The sequence below is a fragment of the Anopheles bellator genome, chromosome X, assembly GCF_943735745.2.
Source record: "Anopheles bellator chromosome X, idAnoBellAS_SP24_06.2, whole genome shotgun sequence".
In the NCBI taxonomy this organism is placed as follows: Eukaryota; Metazoa; Arthropoda; class Insecta; order Diptera; family Culicidae; genus Anopheles; species Anopheles bellator.
In genome coordinates, this window is record NC_071287.1 from 398,531 (window position 1) to 423,172 (window position 24,642).

Genomic DNA, 24,642 nt, shown 5'->3' on the forward strand with positions numbered 1-24,642 from the left:
TTTACATCAATGAGCTGTATTTCCTCTTGTAGCGAAACCGAATAGTACCACGGCTAAGGTTACTAAGGGACGACGAAGTAAATTTGGCGACCTGAACTGTGGATTTGGTATTTGGCGAAAGACTTAACTGTAGATAAGCGACGAGCCTTTCAAAAACCAGGGCTCAATTCTGACGCTGTTTGGTCATGTACACTGTGTGCTCAGCACTCATTGTACTGACCTCTCAACCCCTTAAACACATTACATTACATGTGTTACATTAGTCCTTAAACCCAGTCCGCGAGGACTCATGAACGATCCAATTTCGAAAGATGTGTGCTGAATAACAAATGCGAATGATTTGGAGAAGTGCGTTAGTATTATGTTGTGAACCCGCGGTCTAAACTAAAACGTGTAGGTTGAGACAGATTCAGCCCAACGCCGATTGTGTGGGTGTAGTGAACAATGAAGAAGAAAAACGCTGCCTTGTTCGTGTTACCACCTAAGTGCCCAGCACTAGCTGATAAGATCAGTGGTATCTTCGGTTGGCGGCACACTTATCAGGTGCACCAGCGCCAGAAGGGAATACCTCATGGCAATCAGTACCTATGCAAGAGCTACTCGCTTAATCTGCCCCGGAAGGTTGGGGTCAGTGCTGATGGCGGTGGTAGGCAGATGTCAGAGATGACGGTTTTTGCCACATTACCTTCAGGTATGGTAAGAAGCAGCAGCAGCGACCGAAGGCAGATATACACAAAATCGGACCCATCTACTTCAGAAAGAGTAAGCGTCACTTTTCTACGCCTTTAGGAAAAGAGCCTCCCTCTCTAAATTAGCATCTTTTAGGATTGTCTTTTTCAACTGAGTTTATCTTTACTGTCGGTTGTCTAAAGATGTCTCGTTCTTGTTTGCTTGTCATCTTATCTAGGGGATGGGATATACTATACGTTCCCGAAGACTTCGGCATGAAAGTTGATAAATCTATGAAAATAATTACTTATAATTGCTTGCTTTGAGCGCACACTGTTGTTTATTGAAGTTTAATATTAAATGAATTAAATGAAATTAAGTATTAAATGAATGTGATTGCGAAGATGATATAGTTTATTCCCATATAGTATGATTAATAGTTTAACGTCTCTAACTTGGTACAAGCAACTATTCTATTGGTTGCTAGCTCTGTTGGTATAAGATGTTACTGAGTTAAGCCAAAGTCATGAGAATGAAAAGGCAGGCGATATGTGAAATTATGAATGAGCAACGAACGTGCATTTTTTTTAAATATATTTTTTTTAGAATCCAGACTCATGGGTTGTGGTGCACCATTTGCAGTCACAGTCGGGAATCCTGGACCCAGAAGACTATATCAGAGACGTGGCGGATGATCGTGAGGAAATCATTGCCAGCTATGAGGACGCCGCTGGTCCCGACCCTGGCGTGCAACAAGGAGGTGGCGATGGAGCTAGTGGTAGCTCTGTTGGCACAGGAAGTCCAGACATTTTTCAAGTCGGTGGTGGAAGCGGCGACCCAATTATTGCTGTAGGAGGATCTGGAGTAACAGGAGTTGGTGAAGGAGTGGATAGAGGAGGAAGACTGGCGGTATGCAATAGTAGTGTGGGAGGAACGAATGGTGTTGGTGGTGCAGAAAAGCAAGCCGTCAATGTGACTGATGCGTCTCAATCAAATTGCGCTACCAGTGTTGGTTTGGCGGTGACCTCAAGCTCATCTGGAACGCACATTTCCACGATCAACTGCTCGTCTGGTGTTTCCTCGAGTGCTTGTGGTGGTGCTGGATCATGCATCGAGGTATCTGCCAATGAGACCACTCTCTTGGGGCTCGGTTTGCAGGTTCGGCGGGGTAGTGAACCATCATTACACCAGATTAGTGTCACCGATCAGCGAAGTCCGCTGTACAACTTGAACTCCAACGGGCACGATCAAGAAACCACCAAGCGGTGGTCAGCGGCTCCTGTGTGTCGCAGTGACGATGCGTCATCCCACCTGTCAGCCACCGTTGGGTCGTATTTAGTGTCTCCTGAGTGGAACGTGCCTGAGGAAGATCCATCAAACTCTTCGCCACCACCACCACAACCATCTTTCAATCGATCTGGCCGACTGTCGATGCAGTTTCTCGGGACGGAGGCAACCGCCAGTGGCTACCGGTGGATAGAGGCGGCCGAAAAAGCGGCAAACAATCACTACCAGCATCACCAGCTTCAGTCATCTCCATCCCATCATTATCAGCAAACGCAGCAACATTATCATCATCAGCACCAACAATCCTACAATCATCCAACGCTTGACAATTGCAATGGTGGCAGCAGTGTGAATAACTGTTTTAGTTCCAAATCGTTGCCACGCGAGTCAACGCGGAAGGAGCCGCTTGGGCAAGCGAAAGCATCCGTCTACGATTCAATGCGAGAAAAGGAAAGGTGAGTGGAAAACACAGGAAAAAGAGAAAAATAGAATAAAAACTAATAATGTTGGAACTTCGACTGTCTATTTTCTTTCGATAGTGAAATGCTACTGGTAGTGAATGAAGCGGGTGGCCCGCTTGGTTTGACGGCGATTCCGGACACGGAGCGCGGAGGACTACTGGTACAGAGTGTGGAGCCAGGTAGCCGGGCAGAACGCGGACGGTTGCGACGCGGAGATCGCATACTGGAAATCAATAGTACCAAACTTGTCGGGCTTCCCGAAGGTTCTGTGCAAGAGCATCTTCGAAAGAGCCTTGCCTCGACTGAGCTACGCTTGCGGGTGGTGCGAAACCAGATCGGCAAAGGAGAAGGATCTGATAGAAGTGGTGGTGGTGAAATTGGTTCGTTTGGAACATTTGGCCGGCTGGTGACCGGTAGCAGTGGATCACGGTATCAACGACGAATGAATAGCAGCAGCGAGAAAGAGGCTGCTAAATCACAAATGATCGACGCAACTGACGAGCCAGTGGCAACAAAGGTAGCAACAGTATCGCCAAACAGAAAAACACCGGGTAGTGGACAGTCCACTGCTACAGTTAGCTTACTACAAGCCGCGAATACCCGCAAGCTTGGCAAACGTATCGAAATTACGCTTACCAAGGGGGACCACGGGCTGGGTTTCTCGGTAACAACACGTGATAATCCGGCCGGTGGTCACTGTCCGATCTATATCAAAAACATCCTGCCAAAGGGGGCGGCCGTTGAGGATGGACGCCTCAAACCCGGCGATCGCCTGCTCGAGGTTGAAGGCGTCCCGATGACGGGCAAATCTCAGACGGAAGTCGTATCGATACTTCGTGGCATACCGCACGGAGCCACTCTTACGTTCGTTGTATCTCGCCAACAAGAGTTGGCAGTTGATTGTAAGGAGCGTGAAATAGTAAGTTTTTTCATTTGATTTTTTGTGGTTCATTTTGTATAAATGCTTTTCTATTTTTCGTTTTTACTTGATTCCAGGGCTTCAGCATTGAAACTGAACCAAAGAATTCACCACCAAAACCGCCAGCGCCGGTGATGCCGAAATCGTCGCTCAAACAACATTCAACCTCTGTGGCACGAGTTGCAGAAGTAAACGGTGCTAGTAGAGGCAGTACCAACAGCGTCTCCAACTCTTTCGACGCTACCGCAGAGCGAAGCACTCGAGGAGGCAATTATCGATCGCTACCGAAGCTTGGCGCCGGAGCTAGTGCAGCGTCTTCTACGGCGTCACCAAAAACACCGACCGTACAGAAAAGACCATTGGCCTCTATTCTCAAATCGGCCTCCACCAATCAGGTAGCCGAGCTACTACAGCAACAACAAGAATCGCTACTTGGCGATAATGGAGATAATGGAAACGCCAGTGGTAAAGGAAATATGACAGCCTGCCCTACCAGTAATGGGTATTTTGGCAATGGGTCATTGGTTGGAGCGGCGTGGAAAAACCGTGAAATTCTAACGCTTCATATCCCTGTGCACGACACAGAGAAAGCGGGACTAGGTGTGAGCGTTAAAGGCAAGACAGGCTCGTCTGGAAGTGGCAGCGTGGGTAACAGCAGTAACAGCAATAGTTCAACAACGAACGGCAGCAACCGAACAGACGGTGATCTTGGAATCTTTGTAAAGAGTGTCCTGCACGGGGGAGCTGCCAGCCGAGATGGTCGTCTCAAGATGAACGATCAGTTGATGAGCGTGAATGGTGTTTCTCTTCTTGGCCAATCAAACGCCGAAGCAATGGATACGCTTCGGCGTGCAATGCTGCAATCAGGTATGCATTCGATACCTTGAAGTGTTAACAATGCTCATTTGTTTGATGTATTTTTCTGTTATTGTTCATTTTCCATAGATCAATTATATTAAATAAGAATAATCGCTTATTTTTTATTTAAACATTTATTAAAGACATTAAGCCAAAATAGTAACTATTTTTCATGGTTGTTTAATACTATTCGGTTCTATTTTTGTATTTCTTATGCCTGCCTTGGTATAGGTGGTAGCTATCCAGGAAAGATTATTTTGACTGTAGCGCGACGCATCGGGCGTCCAGTAAGCACTGGTGAACTTCTCGATGCGATGGAGTTTCGAACGATGGTCGGCAACAACGAGCAACTAGAATCTGGCAATGGGGGTACTACAGTTATCTACCTTAGCCAGGACAAGCAGCATCAGCCTCAAAAGAACTCGTCTGATGAGAAGCAACAAGCAAAACGCTACAGTAATCCAGTGCTCGATAGGTTGACGGGCGGTGTTGGCTCTGGAGTTGGCGTAGGAGTCGACAGCACCAACCAAAGTTTGATGCATAAACAGAACTATCAAGCGTTGCATTCGGGCAGCTTAAATAGTGTCAATGGTAGTCACAATACTCCGTATCATCATTCTTCGCTGAACCAAAGAGTGCTGCCACATAGAGGTGCAAGCGCAGGCGCAGGAGCACTTCGAAACGAAAGCTACTACATGGCGACCAACGACCATTGGAGTACAACCTCTTCTGCTACCAGTCTCAATGGAAGTAACGCAGTGGTACTTATTGAAGAAGACCCGGAACCCAATTCGCCGTAAGCTAATAGAAAAGTGTAGAGAAAAACGAAATTGCAGGATTTGTTTTGACTTTTGCTATCCTGTTTCTTTCTTAAATTTCGTAGCACCTTCCAATTGATGACCGGTCGGGCAAATGTGGAAGCTGGTGGAAAAGCTCCTGCTGGCGACGGAAGTACTTCCACACCAATCGGTAGTAATGCTGGAACGAGGGGAGATGCAACTTATGCCAGCCAATTATCTCTTGAGACAAACCCGCCGACGTCCGATGCTTTTAGTCGCGATGCGATTGGCCGTCGTTCAATGTCGGAGAAGCATCACGCGGCGATGGATGCACGCGAAACTGGAACCTATCAACGTAATAAGAAATTACGAGAGGAGCGTGAAAGAGACAGCCAGTTGCTCCTGATCGGCAACGGTACCGGTGGAAGTGGATCGATGGAATCAATCTCTCATGTGGCACGTTTGAAATATGGTGGCAACGGTGGAGGAACAGTCGGTTTGAATTCGGTACTTGCGACTTTAACATCCGGTGCACATCAACAACAACAGCATCAGGCCCTATATGCCGAGGCGCAGGATCGGCTAGGTGATCTTGGTCCATCGCTCGGTATGAAGAAATCCTCTAGTCTCGAGTCCCTGCAGACCATGGTGCAGGAGATACAGATGGCAGACGAACCACGAGGACCAAATGCGTTGCGTACACCGCGAGGCCGTGGACGCGAGGAGATTTTACGGGCTGTAGTCGAGCAACCCCCCGAAACGCGTGAGTTTTGTTTTGTTCTATTTGTGCTGCAATTGGTGATCGAGAAAAGCTGACACCAACGATCATTGTTATATGTAACAGAATCTTAATCTTTTATTTCTTTTATGGGGTATCTTTTGTTTCTCAGAAGCCAAGAAGCACTGGCTACTGGAAGACGCACCGGTGGCCATTTCCACCGTCGGTGTCGAGCATCCAGACGGTGGGTTTGCGGTTACGCGCAACAGTCCCTTCCAATCGTCGTTGAACGATGGCAAAGGGGCGAAACTGCGAACGAAAAAGGGTGGTGGTTTGCTCCGCGGTATCGGCCACATGTTCCGCTTTGGCAAACATCGCAAGGATGGCATCGTGCCCAGCAGCACTACCAACGGTGTAATTGTGGTCGATTACACAGGCTCCACGTCTAAGTCGACATCAGCTGCTTGGATGAACGAGAATGGAGCAGGAAAAAGTGGATGTGCTGCAAGTAACAACATTCCCATTAATGTAGCGGATGTGGGTAGCAATGGTGGATCAAAGGGAACAAACGGTGCGAATGTCGGAAATAATGGAAGCAACAATGGTACGGATACCGGAAACTCCAGTACTGCGCCAGTTGCTGTTACTTCCCGGTACATTGTGTACGAGCCAAATTCGGTGGAACGGTCTGCTTCCTCCGGAATCATGTATGGTCATCAGCCACCACACTACCAACCTCCTCCCCCGCCACCCGTAGGGACCACAACTTCTATCCATCACACGGACGTATTTAATCATCGCTATTCGCACTACGTAAATTATGAGGAACTTCAACAACAGATCAGGTAGTGTTACATGTTTTAATACCGGATGTAATAATTGACATGACACCATTCCTGTCCAAGACCGCATTCCTTTTACTAACAGCGGTTTTGGAATTACTTCTTTGGAGAAAAAGTGCTTTTGGGATATAATCATATTACACAAACAATTGTGCTTTTATCGTTATGGCTTAGCCTCGTTGTATATACTACCTGCCCAAAATATATTTCTCCCTCTCTCATCTATTTTCATATATGCGTAATGGATGCACGGAATGGACGGTTTGGTGATAAAGTTTCCACGTTAATAAGACACTTGCCCCGCTAAATTTTTAACCTATTCTCTTGCTTTGCGATGGGTTAAGTGGTAATGCACAGTAAAACGTAAGCAAACTGTATTACATGTGCTGCTGTATTACAAATACAACAACACGTGCTTTCTCATGCACAACATGCTATCCCATACGCGAAAATGCTATAAATTTTGTATCTATATATTATGTTTTTATGAAGTATGTTTTATAATCTATAATTCAGCTATTTTATTTGTGTTTCTTAGATTGAAGTAGGACCCATATAGTCTTTTTTTGCTTTTAAAGTTTTTATAACTAATCATATTTCATAGTAACTGTGGTGTAGTGAGGGTGGAAAATGCTTTGTGTAATATTGTCATGTAATTATTCCGAAACAGTCACATGCATAGACTTAAGTTATGGTGGTTTGCTAGGTTTAGTTTTGTGTTTGACAAATAGTTATAGTGTGGTAGTGAATAAAAGCTGCGTATAAAATGGATAACTATAGTTTCCGTGTTCCTCTTCTCATAATTCATGACAATTTTCGTTTGGATAGTCGACGACATCATCACTACCACTCGCAGCGTTCGGCTCGCAACAACCCGCTTTTTGATGACCAACAACTGCAATCTCTTCATCATCACCATGTCGCCAACGTTGCCAGCGCACCGCAGAACCAGAGCCTACCACAACAAAAGTATAAGAATACCCGTCCCGTTTCGAGCTACTACGATGGTCTTGGTGGCGGCTATGAAACAATTCCTCACAGTGGTTCTTTAGCTAACTCTAATGGCACCAACAATAATAGTTGCAGCTCACATCGTAAAGGAGGATCGTCTACCAGTAACAATGCTGCACTCACAGTATCGTCTACCAGTAATGGCGGTAAACAACAAGAAGGGACAACAAGTAACAATAACCACCGTCAGCACCACCACCAAAAACAGCATCATACTAGCGACTGGCGTCCTGGGGCGTCTGTAGCTTCAACGGCCACTGCTGCACCTGGTGGTACCGGTGGTGGATCCATGCGCAATCCACGTGGACCATTCGTGACACAGGTGCAAATACAGAACCAGATATCTTACGAATAAAGAAGAGTCATCCGAAAACAACTCCTAGACTACCTGAGCTAACGACAAAAACAAAACTCTCAGGCATGTTCTTCATACGATTATTTTCGGCGCGGCTACTTTTCGATTCGGACAACGTGTTTACGAGCAAAGGAAGCATTTTCGGTGTATGATTCGTATTTTAAAACTAGCTAACAAAAAAGAGCTCAATTATAAGAAATGTAATAAGGTTAATCCGAAACATTTTTAAACTTCAAAATCAAATTGTTTTCTTCTATACTTCAACATGCCCATTGACGGGAGCATTATATCATTCTTCTGTGAATTTAGTACTTTATTGATATTTCCAAGTTTATCAGAACATGTCTCACTATTTTAGTGCAGTTAAATGCATTAGTTAGAAAAAAATACATAGCCCGTGGAGTTGCTGTTAAAGCCTCATTTCGAATATATATGTCAAAATACATACGGTATTGTTAAGATGTAAAAAACTGTACTTAACATCTTGTATCTTGTAACAACTTGTAATGAAGCAAATAATATAGCGAAATACGACAAATAGTGTCGAAGCAAGCAAGATTGCCCAATGTGTTATTCGGAAAATGCCACTTTTACGTATTGTTCCGAGTATGAACAAATTTACAATATACATTCATAAATCATAAATTCATAAATTTTCGAACAATTTTTCAACCAGATTAAGCCGTCTGTTGAGAAAGACGTAAATATAACTGCACCTTCGTTATTTCCGTTTCATTAACGATCAAACGCAGTTAATTTTTTTTGGCAGGTCTTGTTTATGCTAGCGATTGTATTATTAATTTCTAATACGAGTAATTTTGAAAAAAAAAATGTCACGATAATATCAGATCGGGCGTTTTCGACAAAGTGTACAGAGATGTAACGCATCAATAGAACTCTGATATTGATCCGTAAAACGTATTCAACGTCCCAGTAGCTGGTAAATATATGGGAGGATTCCGAAGAAGAACGTCTACCACTGATCTGATGTTTACCATGCGGCAGATTCGTAAAAAGATGATTAAGTATCGTAACAGCACGTACCTCATCTTCATCGATTTCAAGGCCGCAAATGATAGTATAGCTAGAGTAAAATTGTTTGAGACCATGGCTACTTTCGGAATAGCATCCAAACTTACCAAGGTAATATGCCACTTTGCTTTGTTTTCACCGATAAACAGCTGTAGTTGTATACTGTTGAAAATGGCAAACTACCCAATATGACTATAAAGGTCATAATTAATAACAGCCAATATGTTCTTGATTAAAGTTGATTTCGACAAATAAAGTTCCAAAAAGTACATAATACTTTGATACTTTTTTAGTCAGCAAGCACTCCCTCGATCGTAGTTTTTTATAATAAAAATTGAAGGACGATGGGACTGCAACTATTTTATAAAAAGACATCTGTTCGTCAAAGACAGCCAACTAGAGCCCAGCGTAGTTAACAAACAATTCGCGTTAACAGCCTGCTCCATTACGAACAAACTGCATGTCGATGGCTGTCAATAATAACTTTACACAAAAAAGACATCACGCAAAATAACAGCGTTTTCATATTTTCTTGTGCATATGACGGTATTTATCATCAGTAACCTGAACAAAAAAACGAACGATGAATAAAATCTTTCTCATTCTCATTTCTCATTTCGAATATATAACTGGAAACGCAGAATGTGGCCAGGTAAAAGTTCGGACAATTCCTGCAAAGTGGGAGATCCTGTAGTTTGTACCATACAACTTATAACACCATACATACGGCACGGTCAATTCTAGATTTAAGAAAATCTTATAACACCACTTCGTTGTGACTACATGTTGAAATCCAATTCAAGAAAGTGAAACGCTCCCGTATATTTTTAAATATCAGTTGTTTTAATACTGTAAATTTAACTTTATTATTCGTTTTATTTCGCAACCTCGTAACGTACTTTCGGCAAATTGCAATCTGTCTGTCCAGTAGTATTTTAGTTATCCGAACTATCACATCGATGTCCTCCTTCTCTTATACGCTTTGAGAATACGATGAGAGAAAGAGAATCGAAAATGAAAGTAGGGAAGACCTAAAGAAGAAAGACAAGCAACGATGTTTATTTTGAGAACACTCGTTATGTGAGATGAGCAGTTTGCGAACTGTTTCTATAGTGGTAGTTTAATTCCTTTTTCTTCATGAGTTGCCGATGGTAGCACATTGGTCAATTAGAAGTTTAAAAGTTGACAACACTTTGATTGTCACCTCGTCGTCTAGTTTTCGCATTTGTTCTTCCATAACGGTTCCAATACAAACTGCGTTGCGTAATTATACATTCTTATAAAACAAAACGTATTGTAACTGCATGAACAAGTCATTCAAATTCGTTGCATTATTCGTATCGCTGTAACGATGCAAGTATATGAATCACATTTCACTACCGTGTTGGTTAAGAATTGAGAATGTTGCCATCGTGACTATGGCTAAAAGTTTAGCGAAAGATGCAAGAGCCGGTTTCAACAGTCATACTTACCGTTGAGTTTCTATAATGATTTATAATGATTATAATGATTTTCGAATTGGCCCGCTTGTGGTAAAGTGCTTTTTAATTGTGGTAGAAGTACACAGAGTGGATCAGAAAGTGTAAATTGTAAAAAGTGTAATTTTGGAAGTGGCTGAAAATTGTTCGTTACTTGAATTTGGAAATAACAACATTAAGAATGGATTTGTATGTTTTTGTTATAAAATTTAAATTGACAAATTTTTAGATTTAGCGAAAAAGGCAGAGAATTTGTATATTATTATGCTGTTTTTCACACAGTAACTAGTTAAGCGGTTTGTGACTCGTCCATAGATCATCCGTCTGCGCTGCACCAATTCATCGATTTCTATGCGAAAGACTTAAGTTTGAATTCTGACAGTGCATCAACTCTAGTGTAAAATTTTAAGTTGGTGCTTTATACGGCTCTGTCCGTTCTATAACAATAATAAAAAAATAATAATTAGATAAGCAAGAAGATGATTTCAGTTTTTGTTCTATTTGTTGTCCCAGAGCGTTGGTACTTGTTGATTTTGCTAATATAATTTGTGCCCGTACAGTTCGTAGTCTCCCCGTTTTCCCGTGGAGGTTCCGTTTCCATTTTGAAGTTTATTGGCCGTGGATGAACGCTAATGTAACACAGAATTGGTTTATACTGTGGCTAGTGGTGTAGCAGCTGTAGGAAGCTCTACTAGAAAATGTCGCTTGTATCCGACAGACCTGCTGAAATCGAGAAACAGACACACACAGCAAAAACAACATAGCGAAGGATACGGAAGGGGTTGTTTAAAAACCAAAGATAGGACAATATTACATATCCAAGGTTTATTGGATGTTATAAGCGGAATAGAATGGAAGGGAGGGGGGTGGGTGGGTTGGGTGTAATGGAGTGGGCCGGGGGAGTATCGGGAATAAATAACAAATAGGAAAAAAAACAATATCACAACACCGCATTAACAAAACCGTTCGACTCAAGAAACAAGTTACAAATGTGTAAAGAATGTGCCAAGTATATCATACATAGTAGAATGAGATACGAGAGGAGCGAAATGCATTGAATGGTTTGAGACAAACGTATTATGGAAAAGAGCAAAGAGCAAGATTGAAAAAGAGCGAAACGAAATCGAGAAGAAAGAGAAAAGAGGAAGTCTTAGTAGAAAGATAATTTGTTATTTTTGAAATCGCAGTTGCAATACTTTTTAAAATCCGGGAACAGTTGATAAAAGCAGAACAACATAATAGAATGTCCAAATATAAGTCTCGATACTCGGTTGAACAGTAATACATTTAAAAATGTTACAAAACTCGATGCAGTTCATTCGTATCAGGGTGCAAGTAGTAGTAGTGATACAGTCGGCGTGTGCATTGGAGGAGCGTGATGATAATATCTCGGCAGAAGATCGATCAAACAGTCGATCCTTTGAACACGACAGTATTCTTCTAAAAAAATATGTGTTTTGATCCGTGCACAGAATTGCCATCGACTAGAAGTGGAAAAAGCGGAAACGAAAAGGACATCCGTTTCACACACATACCCACAGGCACACGCATACAAGCTGCAACTACTTTGTTTTTCAATTGTCAACATTATCTTGAGTTAGTTTTTAGACACTGATATGTGGCCTACTATTTGTTTTATTCGTTTTCCGTTGTTAGCAACATTTATTGGTAGTAATATAACATACATACATATTCAGCTTCGTCATACTTCTTGTACTTTTTTATTTTGTGCCCTGTTGCGCACTAGGACGTTATTTTCTTTATCTCTTGTCGACCACTACATTAAGACTTCACTGGTCAGTAAGTGTTTGTTGATGGTCCAACAAGGTCAAGTGTGGCAAGGCGGCACACTCCCCTACTTTTCTTAGAGGGGCAAATCTTTAATTAAGCGAGACAATGGGGATAAGTACACCAAGGGCCTTGAATGAAGGCTTTACCTTGACGTTAAGAGTAACCCATAATTCCTGATATGAACTGGTGGCGTTTTTATTTGTTTGATTTCAATTTTCTTTTCTGTTCGAGACAAAATACGCGAAAATATTCTACCGAATTCTCCATCGATCAGAACTAAGTAGTTTGACAGCTGTTATGATTCGTCGGCTTTGCGAGTCGGCAATACCACGTTTGTATTGCGAGGCCAAATGTAGCAAAACCAATACCCACAACCAACATATGCGAGTATCAGAGTTCGATATGAACAAAAACCTCTCATGAAGGAGCTTCAACAACGGCATAATAGTAATATATCGCCCACATTTTTTAATATAAAAAACGGCGATCTACATGAGTGATTACTTCCGAGATATGGTAATTTAATAAATTCTTCCTTCGGTTTCTAGCTTTAAGTCTTTCATGCACCAACAAATCTTCGCGTAAGCTCCTTTTCCTATTTGATTACATTGTTGGATGTTGTTTGCGCATTGTTGGAACCTTATCGTGGCACAGGAAGGACCATACTGTTTAGTTTAATTGATGCTTATAATTAACGTCGTACGAAATTGATCGATTCATACCGCCCTGAGTGGTGGGGCTTTCTGAAGAATAAGTTGTCATTACAGTTCAGATCGGTGGCCTCACACTTAGTCATCTCGTGGGCGAACAAGATGAGCAAATTTGGCGGATAATATAGCTTCAGTAGAATTTACTAAATGGGAACTATTTGTTCTCTAGTATTCTGCTTTCAGTAACGCAAGGAGTAGTAAGTAGTTCACCTTACCAATATCAAAACAGATGAACATTTTCAGCAACCCCCAAAAAACTCCTTCAAAAAAGCATTTAGCCTTCTAGTATAGCATGTTTACTGTTTTCAGGACAAACAGGAATTGTTCTGCACACTCACAAAGTGATTAAATGCACCAAATCATATTCCACTGCGATTGATAAGGGAATGGTTAGTATGCGCACGATTGTGCGTATTATCTTTCCCCAGGATTTCAAAGAACACTTTTCCACTTTGTTAAACAGGTCAAAGCTAGACCTATTCACTTGTTTCCACTTAACTTTAGTTTTTGCCTTATGATTTGGCGTAGTCCCGCACCTCCAAAGCAACAAAAGCGAGAAAGGTAGTTATAGCTTATAGATAGATTATAAAATCTTTCCCTTTCTCACTGCTTGAATTCTTAATAGAAACGAGGCAATTTAACGAAACCTTCTAACCGAACCGAAACCGAAACCGTGCTAATACATGTAGCAATCGATCCAAGAAAGCGGCTAGTAACAATAGTTATATTGTTTTATGCTTTTATTGTGTCAACGTCAATTGTTGATCAACGTTTTCCCGTTCCTAGATTAAGGTGTTTTGATTTTTATCTATTGCGTATTGTTGTATTTAAATAGTTACCTAATATAGCACTGGCTACCGTCTATACTCTGCTCGATTCTCACTCGATTTAGGTTGCGGCGAAGTTGCTGTATAAGATTGCAACATTAACCAGCTTCCGTTATATCCGCCATGCATACGATGTACCCGTACACCGTACATAATGCTCAATAAAGTGTTGTTTTCTATTTTGTTAATTTTCTTACTCTTGCATCATGTATATTACTAATGCCGACGCCTTTTTAAATACCTTTATTTGTTGTTTTGCGGTTACCTAACATGTGACATAATGGTGATGTGTCTTTTTGGGTTGCAACAATGTCCACGATAAAACAGCTCCCCTTTCATTTCACTCGCTTTTGTTGAACGTCATTTCATGTTCTCATGAATGGAAATGTTGGTTTTATGTGTGTCTGTGATATTAGTTTTCGATATTTTGTATTTTCTGTTATTTTATTTCTGCTTCTCCAAGCTCAATGGTTCTGAGTAGCTCAACAATTACGGCCAACTTTATTTGTGATTGGTGTAGCCGGTGTTGCGAGTACATTATTTTGAGTTGCTTTGCGCGTGGTCGCTGCGAGTTTACGAATATTCTTTCTTTGGATTCAAGCCAAGCGTTCATAAAGCAAAGCATGTTGAACCTGTCAATTGTACAACATTTCAACAACAATACGAAGAAGAGCAATCAATGTTAAAAACCTTTTGGGCGCTCTTTCATCTTTATTAGTGTTCGAAAATCATGTCATTGTTGTAACCATTGTGTTCAGGGTTGGTATTATTTCCAATGCAAACTAATAATTCACTTTCGCCACAAACCGGTAGTTTTCTTATTGTACAACAACAAAAGTGAAAGAAAGCAGCTATGTATAATCTGCGGCACGGCGTTTTCAGCACGAAAACGCCATCCTGCTCCTTATCACATTTAAAGGTAAATTGTAAGTTCAACGGGGTTTGTTTCTTTTCATTTACATTCTTTTTTCTTTTTCATTTTATTGTTATCGAAGTATCCATTGTCATTAAAATTGTGACTATCGGACACATGTTTTTGCATAACCATATTGATCCTTTCACCATTTTTCAATATGTTCGCCTGTCTGTTTATTTTACAACTTCTTCTATGCAAACATGATTCTTTTTTTCAGCCGATGCTCAAGTAGAAAATAAGGAAAAACGATGAAAAATAATCACGTCGGACGTCCGAAAAGGAACTTTCACATCGCCCTTTTTTATATGGAACACATATTTGTTATTAAAAAATGATAATAGGTATTGTTGTTGGTGATGCAAGCAAATGCAGAGTACAGCAAAGTTGCTGTGATAAGAGCATAGGACACCGGACCGTTATATGCGGTTCAAGAAAAAACAGAAAAATATATTTCCCAAAAAATGGTAGCTGTAATCAATAAGTCGAACTGTTAACAGTATGGTGCATCTCCATGTAAAACATGTCTCTCTCTCCACTCTTCCACACACGGCCTGTTACATTTTATCCAACCTTTAAAAATCTACAATTCATCAGCACATGGGGAAACCCTATCCTATGAAAGCGAGGGGGGAAGTGGGAGCGGAGACAAAGCAAGGCACATCTCGCAAAAACGGAGCCATTACAAAACCGGGACAAGTTTCACCATTTTCACAGCCAGAACGAGCGAATGAGTGATAGAGAAAGGAAGAGTTAGAGAAGCTTTAAAGTAGATGCTTGAAGGTTAAGCTTGGGAAAAAGTTGAAGCAAGGATCCCCCAATGTGGTCAGCGTACTTAGCCATGGTACACTGTCCACCAAAAAATCTTTCATTCAAATCCGCTTGATAGTGTTTCCGGTGAAGAAGATCGACATCCGGCGGCTGAATGTCATAGGCTCGTCATCGCCTTCGTCATCGTCGTCGGCATCACAGGCATCCGGACGAGTACCTCGATTCGCAATGGTGCCGTTACTAAGGGTGGACGAACCGCAACCCAGCGGGTGGCTTCTTCCTTCTCCCCCCCGACCGCCCACGAGGTAACGCTGTGGACTGTAGTGATGGTGCGGTGGAGTGTGAGGCATAGGCGGAGAGAGCGGCTGCTGACCCTGGTCGTCCGAGTCACAGAAGCCCGGATTCAGGATGATGTTCGGCACCAGCTCCAGGCTGTCCAATTCTTCCTCTTTGTCTGCCACTGCAAACAAACGCACACCCGGACATACCAACACACATAACGAGTCCATCCGTATCCCAAGTCCCCGGCCCGAACCGCCCCATCAACCACACCCAGCCAGCAGCACCGTGGATAACATTTTGGGTCCGTTTTAGGTTGATTTCGTTGTATCGTGTTGACGGTTGGGATTGTTGTAACAGTTGATGTTGTAAGTCGTCGAAGCGTAGCGCCAGAGGAAAATGGGTGAGAGCGAAAGGAAAAACCATGTTAGACAGCGACAGAGTGAAAGAGGTAGAAGGATAAAGAGAGATAGAGAGTGAGAAATACGAGAAACAAAGAGAAGAAGAGAGCACACCGATTTTAAAGTCTGGAGCGAGAGTCAAATAGGATGATCCACATACGGAGTAGTTGTAAGCTGCCGTGAACTATTCAAGGAATTTAATTCGTAATAATGGTGATGGTAACATAGCAATGGTGCTGAAGTATTTGCAGAAGGAACGAATAAGATATGTAATGCGCATGTTTTTAACACTTTAACACAGTTCTATAAACGAACGCCGACGTGGACCACAGTACGGAGCAATCGTTAAATGAAACGTATGATCTGCTCCCATAAACGTGTTTGGTTGTATTTTGGGCATCCTACGTCATCAAATGCTTTTTGCAGACAGTGGCTGATATATTAGTCTTTCATCTTTCACTTTCGTGCTCTCTCTCCCTCTCTCTCTCCCTTCCTCTTACACATATGCACACACAGACACACACACACGGTTTTTTTTCTCTATTTTTTGTCACATAGAATCATAGGGAAAAAGAACAACACCGGATGTAAGTTAGTGAGCCAAACTACACGGTAGGCCGCCTGGCGTCTTGTTCTACAAGAACTTTTCTGCGTAAAGTAACGCACCAAATAATACATTGTCCTGTCTTCGATATAGATTTTCGTGGGGTTTGATCTACGCCCCGGACCAAACAAAAATTATTTATAGAAGATGGGGAAGGTAGACAGGGAGTAACGACGGGGGGACGTTCTAGGTTCCGCGAAACAACACAAAAACTGATTCCTAGATTTCAATTAACGATTAAATACAGGTTTTTACATATTATGCACACATACAATACAACTGCTACTTTGAAGCAAGCATCACGAATATCGAAATGGTATAAAAAGATGGTAATAAGAGAAGCGAAAATAATTTAATGGTTATTTTTATACATATTAATGGTGTTTATGTATAAAAGAGCATGTTTTTGAATGTGTTTCGTTTGCTCAATATTAGACGAAAAGACAGAACTATTGATCATAATCGCAATGAAAGCGGATTACTGCAGTTTGGTGTACACGACAGGCACTTTTCAGTCTTTCTTCGTTGCTAAGCTCTACAATGATTCAATTCTAAAGGTACAAGGTTTCAATTCCAAAGCAAAGCATCTGAACAGTAGCCAAGAAACAATCAAATGTATACGAAGTCCAGAACCTGAAAAGGAGCGTGAGTAGATAATCAAATTAAAAATAATGATACAGAGTGCAACAGTGGATGAAAACCTTGAAACCAACCTAATCTATAATCAAGGCAAAGCATTTGAAAAAGTAGAAGCAAAATGAAAATAAAACCGCGAAATTAGAAAACAACGCACCAAACAATACAGAAACACATAAAAACAAATGGTAGGTAACAAAAAAACATAGTTTATCTATTTTTCTAACAGCGGTGTGAAAGATCGTTTATATTACTACCGGCTGGCTCGTGGCACTCCTTGTACAGCACAATGCAGGTCCCGAGTGACAAGATAAAGAGCGTGCCCATCACGATGCCAACCGCGGCTATCCAAACACGAGTATCAAAATTCTTGGCGTCGATCATAATACGCCGGACGAGATCTGCAGTTGATATGAGAAGAGAATTTCTATCAAAGTGTATCCTCAGGCCAGCAAGAAAGCTGTTTCCATTAGCGATCTGTTACCTTTTTCTTCCATGCGCGGTTGTGTCGTAGCCAAGATAGTGACAACCTCGCCGGCTCCAAGCTGATTATTACCCCAGATACGAAATTCATACGTCGTGTTGGGTATCAGATGATAGATTTCTAGCTGACGCTGTAAGACACAGTGTTCAGAGTGAAGGTGAATTTAATATAAAAAAAACAAGACTGAAAATGTGGGACACGCCACATGTTTAGTTATAATTTTTTTTTTAAATGATATTTGATAATGGTGATGCTGCCGAAGTTCATGCGTCACCCCCGCTGATAGAGCAGTCGGTAACGCAGGTCGCTGTCACGCAGTGGACCATGGTTTCGATTCCCGATACCGGCGTGACTGACAAAGGAGAGTTGGCGCGAGGTCAACAACCCCGATCGCAAAAGGAAACCGTTACCGTTACAGAGAGCAATTTTTAAAGACTAACATTGTCTCTGGTGTAGGCTAAGATCGCTCAGCGGTTGTCGCCGACTAAGAAGAAGATGATGCTGGATAGCAAACATTAACTCTGCCATGGTATTTCTTCTTACGATTAAAAAATCTTTCCGAGAACCCGAAACCTTGACTCCCAGAACTTTCCGAGAACCCGAAACCGTGACGCCCAAATCTTGTCTTATGAGTTAGTGGGAAGCTAAGAGTGCAGAAGCAACAATTAAAGTGATGCGACCTACCGCGTTCGGACTGATGTGGCGCGGATCGATCGTCTCCCAAGGCAGCTCAGGTATGTCTTCATCTGTGTCCCTAGCATCATCAGCATCGTACATTCGGCGCATCTCGGCGGTGAAGTCACGTATGGCATAGCCTCCCGTCCTGTTCGGCAACACTTCCCACACCAGCACCGCGATGATGGTGGAAGCCCGTACGTAAAAATTTGAAACCGCCAACGGTGGTGTCCGCACTTTTACGTTCACCTTCAACAACTCGACAAAGTTCTCCATCTGGTGAGACGAAGCTTCCCGGTTGCCTTTTAGACGCTCTTCTTCCTGGTGCTTTACCCTATCTACGCCGTTTTCCTCTTCTAGTTGTGTTATCTCGCTGCCAGTTGTGTTTTCGTAGCTGGCGAATGATTCGACACGACTCAATCCGTCCTGAGTAATGGCCTGACTTGTGCTAATATTGGCGTGAGTGGTATTGTCGTCCCTGGAATCCTCGTTCTCGGCGACAGTGGTGAGGGTAGTCACGGCAGCCGCACACGTATACTGCCCACTGTCCTGGGCACTTAAATTTGTCAACACCAGCGACCCGTCCATCTGAAAAATAGTGAAAACAAGAATGAAGGAAGTTAAAACCCAAAGCTAATCTTCTTCTATATATATAAAAAATGATGTTTGTCTGTGTGTCTGTATCACTTTTTCTCCAAAACTACTGAACCAATCCCCCTAAAATCTTGCACAGCGTACTTTTGTGAAACCGGATTGGGAATAGGAAAGTTTGATCGAAACGTAACATAACGTTCAGCATAATTCGTGTTGTTATCGAGTAAATCGAACCAAATTCTGCAAGTGAGAGTTTTGGGGAAGGGGAAATGTTCTGGCGAGTGTTTGAAACACCTCTCCTCTTTACAAAGGAGGGCTCCCATACAAAATCCAGAATAATTTTAGCAAAACTCGCATAGTTTTTAAACGATTTGAGCCAAATTCAGCTGGTACGAGTTTTGACATGTACCCGACGGGAAGCGGGAAAGGAAAGCGATAGCCGTCACGCGGAAAGCCCGATCGTCCGAAGGGGAGGAGCAACGGGAAGCGGGAACAGTAGCCGATCGGATTCGTCACCAGAAAGCCCGATCGTTTGGAACGGAGAAGCAACGGGAAGGGAAAAGGGAAGCCGATCGGATACGTCACCGGGAAGCGGAGGAGTAACGGAAGGCGGGAAGGGAAACTGAACGAATACGTCACCGGGAAGCGTGATCATCTAAAAAGTAAGAGTAATGGGAAATGAGAAGGGAAGCTGATCGGATACGTCACGAAGAAGTCCTCCGAAACGCCCCCAATCGAGAAATAAGAATGAAATGAGGCACCCCCGCTGATGGAGCAGTCGGTAATCCAAGCAGTCTGGGTTAGAATCCAGGGACCGGTTGTCACTAAACCGGCCATGGTTTCGATTCCCAATACCGGCGTGATAGGGGGGTTGGCGCGGGGCTAACAACCCCGCCCGTAAAAACGAACTGTTACGAATAGCACCAGAGATATAAACAATGCCTCTGGTACAGGCCAAGACCGCACAGCGGTTGTAGCGCCATAGAAGAAGAAGAAGAAGAAGAGTGACGCGCACCGTGAATTGCTAGTTAACTATAAAACTAATAAAACAATAAAAGCCCTGCAAAAGGTAAAAGTTAATCATCTAATGTTGGCATAAGGATATTAATAGTGGTCTAGTAGATGAAAGGTTGCAGTAGCATTGAGGAATACCAGGCGTCTCCATCATATGTGTACCAAAATGTCTAAAAACAGCTACTTCCTAAATCTTAAGTGGAACAGCTTAAGTGGAACGCCGATCCACACTCCTTAAGAACGGCAGATGGGATATTATCCGGGCACGGGATGTAAGAACTGATCGCTGCTGATGATAATAGCAGTTATCGCTATACTATTTTTCAACAAGAAGACAGCAACAAGAATACGATACAGTAACGCGTCGGATCGCGGCGATCGCGACTACGACCAGCGTACGCCTCTTACGCTCGCAGTGCAATATTGGGTAGCAGCGTGGACAAGATTTACGAGCAGTTTTTTTAGAAGTGCAGCAACAAAAATGAGTTCACATCTAAAAACCAAACGGTGTGGATAATCCTTTCACAAAGAGTGAGAAAATTGCCTGAATTCCACTTTAAGGAAAAACGCAATTCAATCTTAAACATTTTTCCCAGTTTCCAATGGGATGTATTCCGACGGCTTAACTAGAGTTCTGTTCTGTGTATAGAGAGGAAATTGCCCAGAAAAACAATGGAACCCCAACCGTTGACGTCTCGACGAACTGGCATTAGTGAAACTATGATTTGAGTAGCAGAGTCTAGGCTGAAGCTCCAAATTCTATAACTCTATAATTCTAATCCTAAAATTGCTCAAATTGTAAAATTCTGTTCTTATTCGTTGTTTGATAATATTATGTTATTTAGGTAAGAGTAGCATACGTTGTATGCCATTGTTCCTGCTGAATGCTGAATGACGACCTTACCTGAAGCTGCCTCACGTCTTCTCGTCGCCCTTCGCGAACCCATTTCACCGGATGGCTAGAATCGCAACGAAGCGTCAGGTTGCGTCCCTGGTCCACAACGTATTCTTCGAGGATCACACCAAACGAACGGGTAACGTAGATCACTGTGAATGTTACAATGAAAAAATGCTTATACACAACGGTACAATTCTGGATGAAGGTTGATTAAAGGAAATTGCTTGAATCTTCTTAACCCGGTAACACCCGCTGAGTGGTCTTGGCCTGCAACAGAGACAATGTAAATCTCCTGTTGCTTCCTATGTCACCAACCAAATTGGGTTGTTTGATCAGGCCCTCTCGGGAATCAAAACAAATGGCTAGCTGCGTGACAACGACCGTCACCGACTACTCTATCAACGGGAAGAAATTACTTGAATCATAAGTGATAATCCCTGTGAGAAATGTATGCATGGGATGATAAGTACCGGCCCTAAAGAACGTAAATTCGGTTTTTGTTTGAAATTGGCTTTATTCTTCATCGTTATGTCCATCAGGAGTCACACAATCATTCCAGCGCTGCTTTAACATTTCAATACCACTTTTATAAAACGATTTGTAAATATCCTTTGCCTCAAAACAGGCCTCAGTTTCAGCGATAACATTTTCATTCAAGCGAAATTTCTTACCGATCAGAATTTGTTTGCGATCTGTGAACAGCCAGTAGTGCCAAATCTGGTGAGTACGTGGTGCACGTGGGAGCAATTCGAAGTTCAATTCATGTAGTTTCGACATGTTTGTCTTGATGAAACAGTTTGGTTTTCTTTGCCATTTGCCATTTCTGTTGATGGTATTTTCCCTCTCAAGATAGTCGACGCACATCCCAAAATACCGAGACCATAACCATTCCATCATTGTGCTTTCGGGCACTTTGGACGAGGTTCACTAGTTGCTCTCCACTCAGATGACGATCGTTTTGATTCCTCTTTGACCATGTTTCACCCGTTTTCACATATCGACGAAAACATTCCGGTTTTTTACGTTCAAACATGGCCAAACGCTGCTCAGAATCATTAACACGTTCTTGCGTCAAAATTGTTTTCAATCCATTGTATTGAAAATAACAAAAGTACAATCGCAATAACTCACAAACCTATGAGTGGAATATCATGAAATGTTGACTGCTTTAAGCTTTAACATTATAACCGCAGAATTTTTTCAGAATAGAAAACATGTGCTCAGGTAGTCTGCCCGGCTTCTCCATAGGGTAAATACTATTAGAAACATAAGCCACTAGGACTCTCTATGCAATCTCATATTATTTATTTATTTGTATAAATAATCGCAATCCGCAGGCTTTTGGAATCACAGTGTCCAAGCCAACGCCCACCAACGAGTGAAGTTGTTGTTGGCAGATTAATTAGGTTCAATCAATTCACTTGAGCGCTGTTGAATAACTTGCAACTACCGTGGCCTCGACGTATAAGCCTTGACACGGGATTCTGATTGTTGCTGGTCGTTTTACTTAACATTATCGCCTTCAACTAATCCCCATAAGTCTTTCTCTTTCCATCATACACATCACTCTAAATTTACGGCGCTCCGACGGCCAATACCTCGTCCTTGTGTCGTTGTAGTTGCTATGTTCTTTTCTTTGCCATGCTGATCGATATACAATGCGGGAATGAAGGAAGTTGTAACTTTCCTCATCTTCGGTCATTGTCGTCACTTACTATATGGATAATAGTTCGGATTGTTTGATTGAGCCATAGCGAAACCAGTGGCCTTTTGACGATATCAAATAAAATTTGGATATTTGTTTGTGAAGTAACCGTAATCTCGGTGCTAATGTGTGCGCATGTAAGAAAATTTATTTTACTTCTTTTTTGCCGTTGACTTTTTTGTGTCAGACTTTATATCTCCTTACCACTGCTAAATATGGCAAGCACAGCAAAGTTTTTTTTTCCCCTTTGGAAGGATTGCCAAAGGTATTTGGAAATTTTGCTATGTAATAGTATTTTTTGGTATACAATAGTGACCCATATAATTGCACGCATCAACTGAGCCACGGTCATGGAATATTTTAAAAAATTTAAGAGGTTTTTTCTACTTACGGTACATAAAAATTAAAGTATTATAAAAACGATACAGGATACTCCGTTCGGTGCACATGCTGCCATGCTAGTGTGGCATTGGGCGCGCCGATTGGTGGGAATGTTGGAATTGGCGAGTAGTTGATTGGAGTTGCTGTTGATGATGATGATGCCACGCTGGCATGTACTGTCCAGCACCGGTTGTGTGGTGCTCGGGATTCTCTTTCACGCATACACTGACACACACAAAGGGACAGAATACTTTTCTCTGATTAACGAACAAAGTTGGAGCAAAAGAAGGTATAAGATGAACATAACAACAAAACCATAAACCAACAAGAAGAAAATGTGTGATCACCAAAAACCTAACCGAACAAAATAAAGAGTTAACCGAAGAGAAACGAGCACCACAGTTTCTGTCGTCAGTTCACAGCTTACCGACACTCGTCGACGGACAGTACACGCATTTCTTGTTGCACTTTGCTTATGTTTGTGTGAGTTTTATGTAGCTGGTTTCCTCTATTCAGTTTACTGCTTTATTTTTTGTCGATTGTGCACAGCCATTTTTGTGTTGTTGACGGTGTTGTTGATGTTGATGTGGCACACGTCGCTCGTAGGAGGGAACTAGGAACTTTTTGTGGAATCCACAACTAAATGGAAACTAAGCCACTGTGGCTCGCATGTTTGTGTGAGTATGCCACGTTGCGTAATATCGAACACAATACACTATAGAAAAAGAGCTTTCCGCTTCCAGATTAGGATTTGCATAAAAACCCAAACCGGGTTTCCGTGCTGGGTTGCATTCTCCCGGACTGTGATGAGTTGTAATGTAGTGTATTGTATTTATACTTTTAACTCTTTTCCGTTATTGTCTTGTTGCTGTCAATTTCCTCTCGGGCGTTCCACCTAGCACAAAACTGTGGGTACACGCCACGTCTTACAGCCGCTCCAATTTGTTATCCAGTCGACGGTTCGCTCTGGAGTGATGTGTGGTTGTTTTACGTTTTGACTACTGCCGTGATTATACAACCACGTTTCGTCATCACCGGCGGCTGCGCTTGACTCCTGAGCGCCCCGAGTGGAGTAGAATAAAAGAGAGTAGAGCAAAGATGTTTCCGCCAGACCCCCGACAAAAATGGAAGGCTCCATGTATATTATAGTGCGTTTCGCCTTTCTTGTCCACTAATACCATCATGGCTGCCTGACATTTAATGTTTATGCTGTCGCAATACTCCTATGAAACGTCGTCTTGGGTGTAACATATTTTCGTGTACAAAAGAAACAATTATTTATAAAGGGACACATAGAATGATTATCAAAGTTTATTCTAGAAATGGCAACACACAAATGAGCATTACTACCAAAACAAACGAGTGAATTAAATACATTCTCGGTGAGCCTTACAGCTAATTTAGATAATTTTTTTAAATACTTGCTCCCTCGCATTCATTAAACCTCGAACTATGCGAGTACAAGTATGTTTAAAACATCGTGCGTCTTAACGAATCGTTTGCTTTTTCGTTTCAATTACTTCCGTTTTAGTTCGAATGTTACTTATTGT

General features: G+C 42.2%; 2 protein-coding genes across 5 annotated transcripts; one reads left to right on the plus strand and one right to left on the minus strand.

The window, feature by feature from the left end:
* The first annotated feature begins 444 nt into the window (after window positions 1-444).
* On the plus strand, window positions 445-8,741 carry LOC131214064 (uncharacterized). The gene is made up of 11 exons (XM_058208418.1): window positions 445-627; window positions 1,276-1,518; window positions 1,786-2,192; window positions 2,301-2,411; window positions 2,496-2,779; window positions 2,882-3,336; window positions 3,414-4,203; window positions 4,426-4,990; window positions 5,078-5,736; window positions 5,864-6,536; window positions 7,362-8,741. Exons 1-11 carry the CDS (start codon window positions 445-447, stop codon window positions 7,897-7,899), a joined length of 4,908 nt encoding a protein of 1,635 aa, XP_058064401.1. The 3' UTR covers window positions 7,900-8,741.
* Window positions 8,742-12,164: 3,423 nt separating this feature from the next.
* Window positions 12,165-24,030, minus strand: LOC131214062 (uncharacterized). Of its 4 annotated transcripts, none has more exons than XM_058208415.1 (7): window positions 23,931-24,030; window positions 23,103-23,349; window positions 21,013-21,155; window positions 18,510-19,088; window positions 17,826-17,955; window positions 17,599-17,742; window positions 12,165-15,881 (listed from the first exon to the last, which is right to left on the minus strand). In XM_058208415.1, exons 2-7 carry the CDS (start codon window positions 23,158-23,160, stop codon window positions 15,523-15,525), a joined length of 1,413 nt encoding a protein of 470 aa, XP_058064398.1. In that variant the 5' UTR covers window positions 23,161-23,349; window positions 23,931-24,030; the 3' UTR covers window positions 12,165-15,522. The 4 variants fall into 4 exon arrangements, with proteins under 4 accessions (XP_058064398.1, XP_058064397.1, XP_058064400.1 ...); XM_058208414.1 differs by having other exon boundaries at window positions 23,103-23,446; window positions 23,520-24,025; XM_058208417.1 differs by having other exon boundaries at window positions 12,165-15,701; window positions 15,741-15,881; window positions 23,103-24,025.
* Between the last annotated feature and the right edge of the window lie 612 nt (window positions 24,031-24,642).